The sequence below is a fragment of the Carassius gibelio genome, chromosome B8 (genome assembly GCF_023724105.1).
Source record: "Carassius gibelio isolate Cgi1373 ecotype wild population from Czech Republic chromosome B8, carGib1.2-hapl.c, whole genome shotgun sequence".
NCBI lineage: Eukaryota > Metazoa > Chordata > Actinopteri > Cypriniformes > Cyprinidae > Carassius > Carassius gibelio.
This window is the reverse complement of record NC_068403.1, coordinates 28,308,439-28,323,592: the sequence shown is the minus strand read 5'-3', so window position 1 is coordinate 28,323,592 and position 15,154 is coordinate 28,308,439. Positions and strand designations below refer to the sequence as shown.

The 15,154-nt window shown below is 36.3% G+C and overlaps 2 protein-coding genes across 3 annotated transcripts; one reads left to right on the top strand and one right to left on the bottom strand.

The window, feature by feature from the left end:
- Nucleotides 1–739: 739 nt before the first annotated feature.
- Nucleotides 740–2,933, top strand: LOC127963207 (28S ribosomal protein S25, mitochondrial). The gene is made up of 4 exons (XM_052562977.1): nt 740–990; nt 1,276–1,382; nt 1,459–1,546; nt 2,550–2,933. The coding sequence occupies exons 1-4, from the start codon at nt 857–859 to the stop codon at nt 2,740–2,742; spliced, it is 522 nt and encodes a 173-aa protein (XP_052418937.1). The 5' UTR covers nt 740–856; the 3' UTR covers nt 2,743–2,933.
- A 93-nt stretch (nt 2,934–3,026) lies between these two features.
- LOC127963154 (rabenosyn-5) lies at nt 3,027–14,744 on the bottom strand. Of its 2 annotated transcripts, none has more exons than XM_052562909.1 (12): nt 14,592–14,744; nt 13,476–13,732; nt 11,956–12,087; nt 11,689–11,789; nt 10,934–10,979; nt 10,686–10,847; nt 8,707–8,960; nt 8,199–8,269; nt 7,995–8,081; nt 7,799–7,901; nt 7,583–7,687; nt 3,027–5,197 (listed from the first exon to the last, which is right to left on the bottom strand). In XM_052562909.1, the coding sequence occupies exons 2-12, from the start codon at nt 13,636–13,638 to the stop codon at nt 4,211–4,213; spliced, it is 2,211 nt and encodes a 736-aa protein (XP_052418869.1). In that variant the 5' UTR covers nt 13,639–13,732; nt 14,592–14,744; the 3' UTR covers nt 3,027–4,210. The 2 variants fall into 2 exon arrangements, with proteins under 2 accessions (XP_052418869.1, XP_052418870.1); XM_052562910.1 differs by having other exon boundaries at nt 13,476–13,693.
- Nucleotides 14,745–15,154: the final 410 nt, after the last annotated feature.

Sequence of the window (15,154 nt, the reverse complement as noted above, 5' to 3'; positions counted from 1 at the left end):
CAGAATCCTTGAATGGTTTCTGTTAGTCACAATTTTATGAATGTTAAATGAATATCTAGTATCAAATCAACTTAACAACCTGGAAAACCTGAAATGCACAGTTTTTTTGTGCATTTGTGCTATTGCATTTATTTTCTGCTATTGTTTCGAATGTTGTTATCTAAAGAAAAGACTCTTAGAAATGACCCCTTTGCTTTAGACTTACCCCCCACCAATTTAAAATTCCCCTGCAAATTACTGATCTCATGAAAAAACTATTAAATACATGAACTTGTAAATAATTGTTTTTAATTTTTATATTTTTGTGAATGTTCCAGTTGGGAAACAGAATGTGCAAATTTAAGAATTTGCAAATGTGAGTCAAAAAAAAAAAAAAGTAAAATAGGCACATAAAATCATAGTATCAGTTGATACTCCTGAATCAAATCGTATCTTAATTTTACCATAGATTTATTAATTTATTTATTTTTAGGTACTGGTAAATATTTTTTTGCTGTATGAGAATCATGAACTCATTTTTGGAGAAATCTGAAAATGACTCTCAGTGTCAATTGGCATTTTTTTTATTTATTATTATAATTATTATTTAACATGAATAAATAAGGTATTTCATGCCCTATTTATGTTTTTATTATTATTATTATTATTGTACTTTAAATCATTACGTATTTAATAATTTATCCCCTACCTATCCGCTTGAGTGTTCTTCTCCAGTCCTCTAGGTGGCGCTGGACAGTGTGTTTGGATTAAGCAGACGTTGTCAATAAACGCGAAGCAGGAGCAGCATGAGCGGATGTGTTAGGATCAGTCTGTGGATCAGTTAGTGACATAATTTGCACAAATTTATAGTTTAATCATGCCGATGAAGGGAAGGTTCCCTATACGGAGGACACTGGAGTATCTACAGAAAGGAGAAGTCGTGTTTAAAAAAGCTGTGAAGATTATGACTGTCAATTATAACACACATGGTGATCTGAGTGAAGGAGCAAGGTCAGGAATACACGATCATCAATAGATGACTGCAAGCAGAGGCTGGTCGTATTATTATTATTATTTTTTTTTAAAGAATGTCGTCACGCCACCACAGACAAAAATACCGTTTGTGTTTTAATATCTGCAATAAATTAGATTAGTTAGAATCAGATAAAACGTGGAAAGAACAACATTCATTACATGTAATCAAGAAGTTTATTGGAGAAAAAAGGGACAAGAATTGTCTATAAATACAAAGTCAGCCGTGTTTGAGAATCATGATGTTAATGTATTGTTCGACAGGAAGTTTGTGTTCTTCAATATCCCTCAAATCCAGTACAAAAATCCCTGGGTTCAAATAATGATGTTCAAAAACATGACACCCTCACCCTTTCTCCGATTTTACCTCGGTAAGTTGTTTTTTATTATTATTATTATTTTCAATGTCCCGGCTGTGGTATCTTTATATATTACTGCTATGTTCAGATGATGGAGAACAAGTGTTGGTGGATGTAGAAGGAAAAGACCACAAAGAAATTACGAACCATGTGAAAACGATCCTTGGCAAGTCAGAGTAAGTACATTTACATTCGTGCATTTATCCAAAGCAACTTATTGTGTTCAAGGTATAGATTTATTCAGTTCACACTTTCGCAGGATTCAAAGCCATGACCTTGGCATTGCTCGTGTCATTTTCTAGGGCTACTATATCATTGAGAAGCTTTTTATGTGATTTAAAGTTAAAAAATAAATCTAAATTATCCCCATTTTGGACAAGTGGTCAAGTGCAAATGTGGGTATTTGAAGAAGCCCTACGAAGCTTATGAATGGTTCAGTGAATCATCGACTCGTCCGATTCATTCAAAATTGAAAGTTCAATCAGGAAAAAACACTGCGGAGATGCACAAACATGGCTTTTTGATTTTTGTTAGCAAAATGGAGCAAAAAATACAAAATTGTCTAGTTTGTAATTAAATATTAACTTTTAATTTATAAATTGTTGCCCTGACACAAAGAAAGGTCTGCCACAGACCATGCTGACCAAGTTCATATAATCGCTCCAAATGTGTCCTAAAGGCTGTGCTGTGCAAACAATATCAGACACCTAATAAAAAAAGAAGAAATTTATTACTTTGATTAAAAATCTATATTTGTTGCTTCACTGTGATGGAGCTCTGTATAAAAAAATTAAAAACACTATAATGTAAAAATAGTAGTAAGTTATCTGAAACAGCTGCATTTTCGTATTTAAGTGCTGCCTGGGTGTTTTTTTTTTTTTTTTTTTTTTTTTTGAAATGTACTTTTTAATTTTCAAATAAACTGATCAAGTAAAGTAATCTAATCTCATTGGTTAGACTGTATATGTATCTTCCTGTTGATAGTTGGATAGTGCACACATCGATCAAGTACTAGCCTGAGCATAAGTACACTGTAAAATGTTTAGAAGGCAAATCTGGGGTTTAAACAGAAATCATTTTAATGTGTAACCAGTGCCAGTAGCAGTATTATCATTTGAATGCGTGTCCCTTGTGTCCCTACTTTGCTGCTTACCCTCGTATGTCTCCTCCGACCCACAGTAAAGTTCTGGAAGCTGAAGCTCTGGCTAAAATGGAGTTGTCTAACCCTGCTAACTTTGGGCCCAAGAAGTATTTCCTGCGGGAGTGTATCAGTGAAGTGGAGGGCCAAGTTCCTCATCCTGGTTTTGTCCCGCTTCCCAAAGAGATGACTGGCAAATACAGGGCTAAAGTGGCGGCAGCCTCTGATGAGTAGATGCTGTTTGAGACAGTGTGAAAACACATTGGACGCTTAAAAAAAAAACACAACTTAAAGGTCCTTAAACTTTTTTTTTTCTGGTGGATGAGATGCACATGATTTGATGTTTGTGACTTTCACTTAGCAGACTTGTTTTATAAACCTGTGAAATAAATTCAATTAAATAATAATAAAAAAAATTCAAAAAACATTTGATTTCATTCTTGAGTGAATTTTACAAAACTAATAACTAAAGAAACTTTTTCAACACATTTTCATTCAGCGAATAAAACAGAATCACAGGATTTTCACAGAATTTTATTAATTATTAGTGTTACATTTGATACCTGATATTTCTTGGTGTAAACACGCAACATTATCCAGAAGTTAATGGATGGGTTGTTAGTCACAATATGATTATCTGATGACGAAACATAAATACAATTACAAAAAGCATTACATTGAGCCACAGTGTAGCTGTCAGTTCTCACTGTGTCCATGAAAAGCCTCGAGTTCAAACTGAACTCATCAGTTGTGCTCATGTCTTATTGAAGTGGGTACACATTAATGAAACATGCAAGCTAAATTCAGATTTAACACACAGATGGTACTGTTTTAACACAGCTATTTAGAGGAGCAGCAGGCAGTTATGACCATATGCATACGTTTGTTACTTCAACACTGGTTTCCATAGCATTGGATGTGTTTGTATAATTGCTAAATCATTTAAGTGCCAATGGTATAAAACAATGCAAATATATACAGACTAAATTACAGAGATTTGACATTGATTAGGGAAATCTGCAATAGTAATCAGATTCACACAAGAATTAATAATGGTGAGAGATTTGTTTTTGACAGCATCAACTTCAATTGTATGGACAAAACAGTTGAAACCTTATAAGTAGATTGTGTTCCAAAAAAATAAAATAAAATATATATATGTGTATATATATATAGGAAAGACGGGTAATGTGAAATATGCTTGAGTGAAATATTCCTTTGATGTTTCAAGGATGAAAAAAGAAATGAGGGTTTCTATTTAGTGAAGTTCTGGTTATCTGTTAGATCAATATAATAATAATAAAGTTCAAAGCTGCAGGTGTGCGTTCATGCTAGACTTCAATACATAAACTTAGATTTTCTTAAAATTTTAAAGCAAAATGTGCATGAAATACTGACTTTGTTGAACAGAAAATCTTAACCAGCTATTTCTACCCATTTATTTGACTTGAGACTACATATTGAGATTTTGTTCACATAAAATACTTGAATATTACCCAATGCTAAGACTTATTTTTTTTTCTTTCTTTCTTTGATGATTAACACATTTTTCCAGAAATGAAGTTGTTCTAATCAAGATCTGATCTGTTCCTACTACTATGCATTCTTGCACAGAAACGTGTTTTGAAATTAGTTGTATATTTTTGTCTAGTGCATCAGTATCTTACACTGTTAATCTGTGACTGAAAACTTGTGACGGACACTACTTTTTTCTTTTCTGCTCTTGTAGTGTTTTCTGCAGCTCCTTTAGGTTCTCAGACAAAAGCTCCACTTCGTCAGAACGTCCACTTAGCTTGGCGTCAAAGATATATGCCCGGATGTTATCGATCTGTTGTAGAAGTAGCTCTTCCTCAATCCCGTCATCGACTGCGGAGCCATCCTCATCATCCTCTTCATCAAACGGATTGGTTGAGGCAGCTGGAATCTCATTGGAAACCTCTTTGAAAGGGTTACCTCCATCTTCATAATCATCATCTTCAAAAGGATTTCTAGGTGACTTCACTTTAGCTGTATCTGGATCATCCGTTTCATCTGTTTCTTCCTCAAACGGGTTGTACTCTTTCTTTCCATTGACCGTCTGAGAGTTAATGGGTTCTTCCTCAGCAGGAGAGAAAAGCTCCTCGTCAAAGGGGTTTCTGTTAGGTGGAGTCGGTGTATGTTTATCTCTTTGCCTGTCTAAGGGAGGAGAGTTTCCTAATAGATGTGATGAAGACCCAGGGCTCTCAATCAGATCTTCTCCCAAGTCACCTTCCGCCTCTTCTCTTTTCCAAACATTTTCTCGGTCTCTAAAATCCAAGGAGGACAGTTTTGATTGGGTTCTGTTCTCAAGCTCTCTCTGATGCAGATGATCAAATTGTCTCTGCTGCATGTCGGTCTCCTCAGCCAACCTCTGTGAAAGCTGGATGGCTCGACTGGTCTGCTGGGCGTCAAACTCGTCCTGCAGCTGCCGCAGGTTCTCCTCCAGCATGGCCACTTCATCGGTGCGGTTTGCGGAGCGCGCCTGCCGTATGAACGACTCTATGTTTTTGATCTGCTGCAGGAGAGGGTCGTCCAGCTCAGAGCGAGTATGTAGAGTGTCTGATTGTGGCAGCCAGCCACCGGCTTTCCTCATGCGTGGACCTGGAACATCCTCGCGTGCACCGAGGTTATTTTCACTTTCCAAATGCCGTTTTTGTGCCTCCAGGCCAGCCTAAGTTACGTAAGAGAAGTCAAGTGTTACAATATGCTAAATAATGAATTGCATCAGACTAGCTATTCCAGAAATTCAGCTATTTCACAGCTTTTTTTTTTTTTTTTTTTGCATAAGCATTATAGTGAAAACATGATTTATTTATTTAGAAATTCATATCTAGACTACTCTGATGAATCAGTCAGACTCACGGATTCACCGAACTGATTCTTGAAAGAATAAATGCACTGATTTGATTAATCAAGTTAATCAATGTCAGGACTGATCATCAGGTGCAATTAATTAAATATGTTCATCGGATCATCTTACAGGAACCTACAGGGAGTAATGGATGCTTGAATTTTAATGTAGTGTTTGAAAAATGCTTGGATTTTTGATAAAGTGCATGAAAATGTAGTAGCATCAGTCTGCACATGTGATCTGCTGGTCTTTATTGACGTGCATCCATGATGGAGCAAAGCGGACGATAAATACATGCCGGGAGGTTTCCACTTCAGTCGGCGATAGCTTGAAAAGGACCAATACAAATTATGCTTAAAACGATAACTTAGTACTTGAGTAGTCAGGAAGTGTCTGCACTTCTGAGCCATAAAAGTAAAAAAAAAAAAAAAAGCCTCTGCTCAGTTTTCTCATTCTTTTAAGACTGTTGTGATTAAAGTGAAATTTGAAAATGAAAAGTGTTTATTGCAGTTCATTATGTTTAGATTTGGTCATAATGAATAAAAAAAATATTTACGCACATTCCCCCCCCCCCCCCCCAGCGTTGAGCATTAAAACAAATTACACACAGTGTTGAGCACATATTAGTCACCTGTGAGGAAGAATCCGTAAAATGCTACCGTTGTGTTGAGTTCATGTGCTCCCTGGTACTGCACTGAATACTGTCATCATTAACAACAGTGCAGAAATGTTGTAAACCAGATATTTATTTTGCCATTTAGAAAGTCACAGCGAGATTCAGTAAGCTCATGCTAGTCCATTTAAGTGAGGAAGAACATTTGTTGCTTGTTTTCTGCATGTTTAAGTCCCAAATTATATATACAAAAATTTCATGCAACTAAAATAACCGATGTGAAGATAGTCATGAATATGTCGTGTCATCTCCACCACACAAAAATGTAATCGACATAAATCGTTGTTGTCACTTCAATTTTAAGTACATAAAACTTAAATGCAAAAAAAAATAATTTTTATTTATGATTATATAATAAGACTTGATTATAATTTCAGAATGTCTTAAAACTTGACGATGGAAAGACAAGAATCATTATTTGACTTAAACTTCAAGATTAAACTTCATTAGGGTATGATTTCATTGCGGCGTGGGTGTGAAAGTATCTCTGAAGGAAACTGCCTGTCCTCAGAAAAGTGGAGTATTAATGAGTGCAGTGCTGCTTTATGTGCAGGCGTTACCGGGCATAGTAACTTCCTGTTTCTAATATGCCTTCAATAATCCAAACGAATAACAAAGATGTGTGTGTTTTCTTTTAAGATAATTTATACTTTAATGTGTGGGTTTGTTTTTAATTAAAAATAACATAGCTACTTTTGACAAATCCCTTTTCTTAAAAAATGTTTAAAAACTGAAATGTGAGGTTTATCACTATATAAAACTTTATTCATGAAAAACTTGTTTTTGAAATGCAAATCTTTTTTTTTTTATTGCAGTCATTTCATGGTACAACTTATTATTATTGTCACAATAGACATTGACCCTACCCTGCTCATACAGTATTCATTTTATTTGTGCAGGTCTTAAAAAGTCTTACATTTTATTTGAAAACTACTGAAGATAACCCTGTAAATGCTTTCATTTTTAAAATTGTATAATTTATAGAAGTTGTTTTTAAAAGCACAGTATCATCTGATTTAAAGTGAAGAAGTCGAGTAAGTAAGCTATGTAAACATGTCATTTACCACAGTTGTAAAGTGCTGGAAAATCCTGAAAATGCACCTTGAAAGCGCTTGAATTTTACTTTGGAAAACCCTGGACCACACCACCAAAACTGAGAAATATATATTAAATGTATATTATATATGTATAATGTATATTAAAGTAATTTCCTCCTGATTATTTTCATTTTTCCTTTCTATTCCACTGTAACTATATGAAAAAAGACAACATATACTGAGCATTTGTGGTCTGCTCTCCCGATTTAATCTACGATTACGAAAATTTGGTTTAAGGAAATTCAAGCCCTAGAACTGAGAAACAAGGAAGAATACTCACATGTGTAGCGTGTGAAATACGATTTAAGCTCAACATTTTTTGAATGGATACATTAAAATCACCACTGATTCACTTAAAGTCTTATTTATACTGATTAGCAAAAAGAAAAGGATTGATATGAGAAACCGATTGTGATCACATTGCCGTTTGGTCACCTGTCTCTCCTGCTGCGCTCTTTTCTCCTGCTCCTCTCTTCTCTTCTCTTTAAGCTCCTCATACTTCTCCTTGGTGGGGAGCGACGTCAGTCCCAACAGTTTCTCCTACGGGTGTACGTGTTGAATGGAGAATTTGAGCTTTCACATTTCCACTGCTTTACCCACAAGTTTGTAAACCTTTTGCAGATTTGAAGAATATGTTAATAAACCTTTCACCTGTATAAAAAGTGTAGCTGTGTAGCGCACCATCCTTTGCAGCTGCAGGGCTTTGGGGTGAGGCTGGACCTCGTCTTTTAGTCCGAGTGCGAGTATCTTCTTACTAGTGCCCAAACCCCCCCATGGAAATGCATTCTGTGAATCCTGATTTAGATAGGTCCGTCACATCACAGTATGTCTTTAGTCTGTTGCCTACCTCAGAAGATCAATGAGCTCATAGTACTTCTGTATCTCCATCCTTAGTGCAGCAGCACTCTCCAGACTACAGGTCGTCTCCCCAGCACTACACAATACAGAGAAAACTTTAAGAATCTCCCAATGTCTGGGATGTGGCATTAGAATATCATTAAAGAAGTTAACAAATGTATTGTTCGTATTGTATTGCATCTGTAGTGCTTACTTGAGAGACTGTGCCATGTGTGTGTACTCTGGAGCCTTAGCTTCAACTTTCTCCATACATGTCCTTAACCTCTGCACAGCAAAAACAATCAATACTATGACTAAAGACTATGCCATGTATATTAAGAGCTACCATTACAAAAATATATAGCTGCAAGCAGCAATCATCATGGTCCAATTATTAAGCCTTTGTTTTTAAACTGGCCGCATGAGACATTCTAGTCATTCAGTGTTTAATTACACAATTACACACTGTAAAAAATCTACACATCTCTGCGTTTGCTACGTGGACAGTGATAGAGGAGCTCTGTCTACTGTTGTTTTACACAAAGTGGCTAAAATAATAAATAATAATCCCATCAAAACTCATTTTGACATGAAAAAAAGAATACCATTAAGCACATGTAGCATGTCAATTCTAACTGGTCATTTATTTCGCTTTCTGTCTTTGAGTGAAGGCAAAAAGAGAGCCATGTTTTTATATATATATATAAAAAATACCATTGTACCTCATAGAGTTTGACGATATCAGGCACGTGGTCTTTCTCCTCCAGTTTGTGCTGATACCGAAGAAGTGCATCCATGCAATGATGGCAACAGCGTACTCGGTCGTCGTCTTTCTCCTCCAACACAGAGGTGACAGATGAGATGCTGTTAATGGAGCCGCGGCGAGACATCTGCTGCATCACTGGGCCTGCAGATCCAGGAGACCCACTCTGCCCCGGAGCCCACAGGGCCTCCCTTGTTCCACTGGTCAATTTATCTGAAAACACATTATAGTACAATCTGAAAATCTGACCTACCTGCTCAAGATGACCAACATGTAGGTAATACATCTACTTTTTTCAATCCCAAAAATAAATAAAAACACTACTTTCCCTCAAGACATCTGTGATATTTTTTTATTAATTAGAGTAGCATATTGTCAGGGTTTCTGCAAGCTTTATAAGAATACATTTTTAGAGACCACTTTAAGAAAATCTAAGGGATAAATTAAAAGGTCCACAAGATAAAATTTTTTTCTCTAAATCTAAATGTCTATGGAGCACACGATAAGGAACTGTCCCAAATGGCAACCTCAGAGTCTTCACTTTTGTGACGTAATGCTGCTTTGACTGCCAGGTAGAAGTTGGCTGCATAGCTTATGGTTGTGGCTAGAAGAGATACAGCAAAAAAAAATGGAAGTGAACAATAAATACAATTTTCTACCTATTAAATTGTGTTTTATTAACGTCTACACCTACCCCAAACCTAAACCTACCCCTTACAATGATGCAAAAATAGTAATTATTGCTGTACAGTGAGAGAGAAATTACGCTATAATGATGTGCACATGCCCAGTAGTTTTTGCTGTATGCCTTCTAGCCTTAACCCTAGCTCGAAGGCTTGAGGACTCCGCAGAAGCGCACATCAAGGGCCCATCCTGGCCGCAAAGGGGACTCTCGCGAGCACCCTTCTGAATGTTAAAATTATGAATGGTGTCTTGGACTTTAAGGACATGCACACACATCAGTCGTTGTAAGTCCTCAAGAATGAAAGTGCACATGAAGTGTGCCATTTGGGACAGGGCCTGTATTAGCCGGACTTCATACATGCACTATTTAATGCCATGACTGTTCCAATTCAAATCCTTAATTTGTTGAAGGGTGAAAAAGCCGGGTAAGTGATATGGTTTAATGGTTCAAAAACTATTGGTTTTGTTATGCTGGTTAAAAGTCTTTTCACATCCAGATAGCAATCACTAATTTAAGTGGTCTAAATGTATTTATAATGTCTGTGGAAGGTGTAGGACCATAAAATGTTCATCCAATCATATCGTTTCATTATACTTCTGCAGACCAAGCGAGAACGGAAGGTGTTACTGTAACATTATGTGTCATGTGAATGAGCGTGTCTCATCGTATCGCTGGTTAGCCTTAGGTCTGAGGTGTGGATTTGGAGAGTGATTTGCAGAGAGGGTGGAATATTATGTTTTCAAAGCTAGCTTTCTATTGCTAGCCCCTCTGAAATTGCCTACCTTAAGGCATCTTAAATGAACACTCCACTTTTTTTTTTTTTTTAATTGGCTCATTTTCCAACTCCCCTAGAGTTAAACAGTTGTGTTTTACCATTTTTTAATCAATTCAACCGATCTCTGGGGTTGGCGCTAGCAATTTTAACTTAGCTTAGCATAGATCATTGAATCTGATTAGACTGTTAGCATCTCTTGAATCTTCTGTAGTTACAACATGTACTAAGACCGACGGAAATTGAAAAGTTGTGATTTTCTAGGCCAATATGGCTTTAAAGACTTGGTGGTACGACTAACATTTAATTTTAATTATAACATTTTACAAAACGAAGAGAAAAATGTAACACTAAATCCCTATCCCCTCCAACTCCTTGAAGTTACTGCGTCAGATATGTCACTTTACTCACCGGATTCACTGAAGTATTAATGTACAGTACTTTCCATTTAATCTAACATATTCATACATGTGTAACTCACATGCTAGTGGCAGAGGAATAAACTCTGTGCATTTTCTGCACATAATGGACCCGCAGAGTCTGCAATGGTGGCGCCGGTTGCGGATGTTGAATTTGCCCCCACAATCAGGGCAAAATGGCACATCTTGATCGTTCACCCACGATACCACGGACTTCTCAAGTGCTGAGAAAACAAAGTAGTGTAGTAATCACATTTTAAGTCATTCTTTAAATGGTACCAAGCAGATGTGTGATATTTTGTACACATACATCTTATTTGCGCTGCATCCATGTTGGTTCTGTCAAATGATGTTAGCTGCCAATGAAAAGCCAGGTAGCAATGTGAAACAATTTAATCAAATGGACAGTTCTATTCTAAATTTAATCCATCGTCTAAATTAATCAGATTATTACAATCTGCTTACGTATGTGAAACCAGACATTTCTAGCTATGCAAGTTCATGTTCCAAAATGTGTTGGATTAGAAGGCATAAGATTGCACACTCACTTGCAGGTGATTTCATTTACCAAAGTTTTGGCACAACGCCTTTGTCAAGGTATCATTTGTGTAAGGCAAGGAGAGGTATAAATAGACAATTATTCCCAGGTGTGAACAATCAATTCATTCCAGTCCAACCAACAATAATTAAAATATTCAACACATTCCATCAAAATTCATAGATCGTCCACTGGTATAAATATTGACCGAATATTTCTAATACATTTGTAACACATTCAAGTATTTGCTGTATTTCAAGCTTTGGCACGATCAAGCTTGAAAAAGTTGGGTTTGTCTTTCAGGTCAGCTACTGACATAGCAAGTTTGCTAGCTTCCTGAATAATAACATGATATTTTGAATATTTCATAAATAATAACTTAAAGTTTCTTTGAGTACTGAGGTTTGTTACAGCCACAGACATTAAGCATGTACTGTACAACAAATCCATGCACTCGCAGGATGCATGGCAAAGCATTCATGTCTGTTTTCACATACTTGCTTAGAGCACAATAGACAAATAATCACCTTTTCCAGTCGTATAATGCGTTTGTTGACTTCAATCACGTAATGGTCAATTCTTGCAGCTCTCTGCTTCTTGAAAAAATCCAAGTGACTGCGGGTGGCTCCTGTTTTAACAGAAGACTTATTAGAGTCTGACAATGATGACTTTTGTTAGCACTCAGTGAGACAGGACCAGCTTGCCTTGCTTTGCATCTTACATACTTTTATTTAAAAACAATCTTTCTCGTCTTAATTCTTTTTTTAATCTGTCTGTGGTAGTGAGAATCTTACCGAGCTCCTGCGGCTCCCACATGTAGGGGTCCACTCCTCCATAATAAAATGATTCATAGCTGCTGTCCGTCCGATCATCTCCATCACGCTTCAACAGCTTGTCTGTGGCTTTCTTTGCCTTTTGCACCAGGCCTGAGAAAACAATGTGAAAACTGCTTAACAACTGAACCTGTCTCTGTCAGCTCCTCTACTTACTAGAGATCTAGGGTGACACAGGGTGAAACTGACATGGTGCTCTAGAAGAATCAGTGTATGCTGCCTAAATACATTACCTACTGCATTGGTTTAGGTCCTCAATCTTTCTCTGTATATAAACCAACAAGCTTATAGTATTTTCTCATTTACTATACCTCAGGTCATAAACCATGTAAGATTGATGCTGAGGTTTTTAGGTTAGGTGGAATCAGATATCTCTGGTCCAGTTTATACTGGCTTCCATTCTCTTCCCAACTGACAACCCAGTGTGTCAAAATACTACCATCAGCAGTGGGACCACATGGGCTTTCTTTAGTATTGATGACAGAATTTGGTGCTTGGAGAAAATAACAGAGGAACTCTACTATCCTCCTTGTTTTGCAACTCCGAAGTAAGCGAAGTAAGACGTCTGCTTTGTTAGCCACTAGAGGTAAGTAACTAGAAGTATAAAGTACATTAAACCATAAAACTAATTGCACTACAGACCTGTGTGTTTAAGATTAAGATAAATTAAAATAATAAGATCACAAACACCAGTTTGCATGATCACACAGCTAAAATAGCTGGAAGAGAATGGCACTGGAAGTCTTGCACATTCAAGTTACAAATGGCAGTGCTCACTCTTACATTAAAGGCTCTGTATGTAAGATTTTGACTCTGCTAAAGCATAAAAATACCATAATATGTTTGCAGATATTTAAGAAACATGCTAAGTTTACTTGTTTATCTGAAAAACAATGCTACAGTCAGTTATTCTCCTTTGAAAATGTCGGCCTCTGTTTTGGTTTGTGAAACCCGTCCGCTGTCAGTTTACTCAATGTATTTCAGCACCCTGGGTTGCCAGTTGTGGAAAACACAGCATATTTCATTTCATTCATCATCAAGTGCGATCCTCTCCAATATTTTGAATTTGGACTGCAATACCAAATTCAGCCACTACATACAGCACCTTAAAATGAAGGTGGATATGCATTCTTTCAAATAAGCATGACTTAACTATGAAGGAAATACTTAGAAAGGATAACAATATGAAATTATTTGTCCTGTTTTTTTTTTTTTTATTATTAAATCATCCCATATCTAGGGCTGGGCGATAAGATAATCTCTGGCACACTGACTGGCGGATAAACTGAACATATACACTCCTTTTGGACTGGAATCTCACTTAAGATGGAAAAGTAAACTCTGACGTCCACTTCGTATGGCACTTATGATCAAATCGAACACAGCTTGTAATACGATTAGCACTGTGACTAAAGGAGACACTATTTTTGTTTGTTCCTCTGTGAGAAATGGGAATCAATCTTAAGACTATTCCAGCTTACTTTTCAGCTGACCACCAACGTGCCGGTTGTCACCAGAGTGTTCCTCTTCATAGTGGCCTTGTAGCTGGTAGAACGACTGGAGGTCCTTCAAACAGAGAGGACACAGGAAGCCCTCCTTCACCTCAGCCGAGTCCTCTAATGAGGGCAGGTAGATGGAGGCCATAAGGTGGGTTTGGATGTGAGCGGCTGGATCCAATGCTTCTCGGTTTATGAGGCACCTGTGTGACAGCACCAGCCATGCCAGATCCTCTCCATCACTCAAACAATCATACATGCAAAATTATATTAATATTACATAACCAATCATGCAACTTCTTTAAAATAAAACACATCTTTATCATTTTAAAATATAAATATACCCTGTTATATCATTCATTTTAAAAGATTTGGATATTTCCATAAAAGGGGACACTTTTATAAAAACAGGCACATTTGCCTGCATATTAAATATTTCGTTAAAATTAATTTCTAGATCTTAACTACTCACTTCCCCTTAGATAAGGCTTGATTATTAATCATTTTATGGACTTGCACAGTTCAGCTGAATGATTAAATTTACCCTCTTTGACCTGATGCTGTTAAACTTCACGTACGAAGCAAAACTATTTGTTAAAATAATCATAATATAACCAACAACCCTAAAATAAGAATGTACAGTCAGATGTGCATTAATATTAATATAGCAATCATCATTGGTCCAATTCATTTTTAATAATACAGTAAAGTAGCATATGATCTATATTATTACTCTTGTTATAAATTGCCATTAACTAACAATGGACATGAGTATATGCTATGTATAATTTAGCAATAATCAAAAGGGACAAACGTGTAAGTTTTTGTTTATATATGTATTTGTACAAATGGAACATACATATATATACATATATACATATATATACATATATATATATATATATATATATATATATATATATATATATATATATATATATATATATATATATATATTATTGTGCCTTATCCTGAAAGGATTGATCAAAGACGCAACTGTGCAGTCTGTCCTCTATTGTAAACAAGCATTGTCTGTCTGTTAGTTTGTCGGCAGGCCTAATCTAAATCACACTGAAATGAGAAAGGAATACGTTTATCTACCTTTTCCTCAGCGACAAGCTCTTAAAAGCCTCTTAAAAGCGATTGCTTAGAAATATGGAGAATAAACGCGCTTTAAATGAAGAGTAAAGCGCTGATCAATCAGACGATCGTGTGACTCGGTTTGCTGCTAGGCGTGATCACAGGAACACTGGGCTGACGCACACATCACATCATCGTGTCAAAATAAAAGTCCCACATATCTGAACATTTTAATTAATAAAATGTTATGAAAAATCAAAAGTGTATTTGCACAACACAAATGAAAAGAAAACGTATAGCTATTTTTTTTTTTTTTTTTTTTTTGGCTGGTTTTAAAGGTGTTTTGACCACTTCTTCAGCTGGCCAGGCTGGGAGACCAGCTAAAACCATTCTTACAGCTTAAACCAGAAAAGATCAACCAACCAGCTTTTTAACCATGTTACCCTTTATTGTCACAAACACAAACACTAATGAATAGAGGAGGGAAAAGGAGACTAGAATAGAAAAAGACAAAGGAAAAAACAATGCATTAAAATTAAGTGAACAAACAGAGATTGGTAAGCTTAGATATCAATTCTTTCACT

Excerpts from the sequence above, each read along its gene's own strand:
- LOC127963207 (XM_052562977.1), top strand. The coding sequence starts at position 857 with ATGCCGATGAAGGGAAGGTTCCCTATACGGAGGACACTGGAGTATCTA. Across the intron at positions 1,383-1,458 it reads CTTTCTCCGATTTTACCTCG|ATGATGGAGAACAAGTGTTG; the intron begins GTAAGTTGTTTT and ends TGCTATGTTCAG. Across the intron at positions 1,547-2,549 it reads ACGATCCTTGGCAAGTCAGA|TAAAGTTCTGGAAGCTGAAG; the intron begins GTAAGTACATTT and ends TCCGACCCACAG.
- LOC127963154 (XM_052562909.1), bottom strand. The coding sequence starts at position 13,638 with ATGGCCTCCATCTACCTGCCCTCATTAGAGGACTCGGCTGAGGTGAAG. Across the intron at positions 10,848-10,933 it reads GGATGCAGCGCAAATAAGAT|CACTTGAGAAGTCCGTGGTA; the intron begins GTATGTGTACAA and ends TTGTTTTCTCAG. Across the intron at positions 5,198-7,582 it reads GAGCGCAGCAGGAGAGACAG|GCTGGCCTGGAGGCACAAAA; the intron begins GTGACCAAACGG and ends TACGTAACTTAG.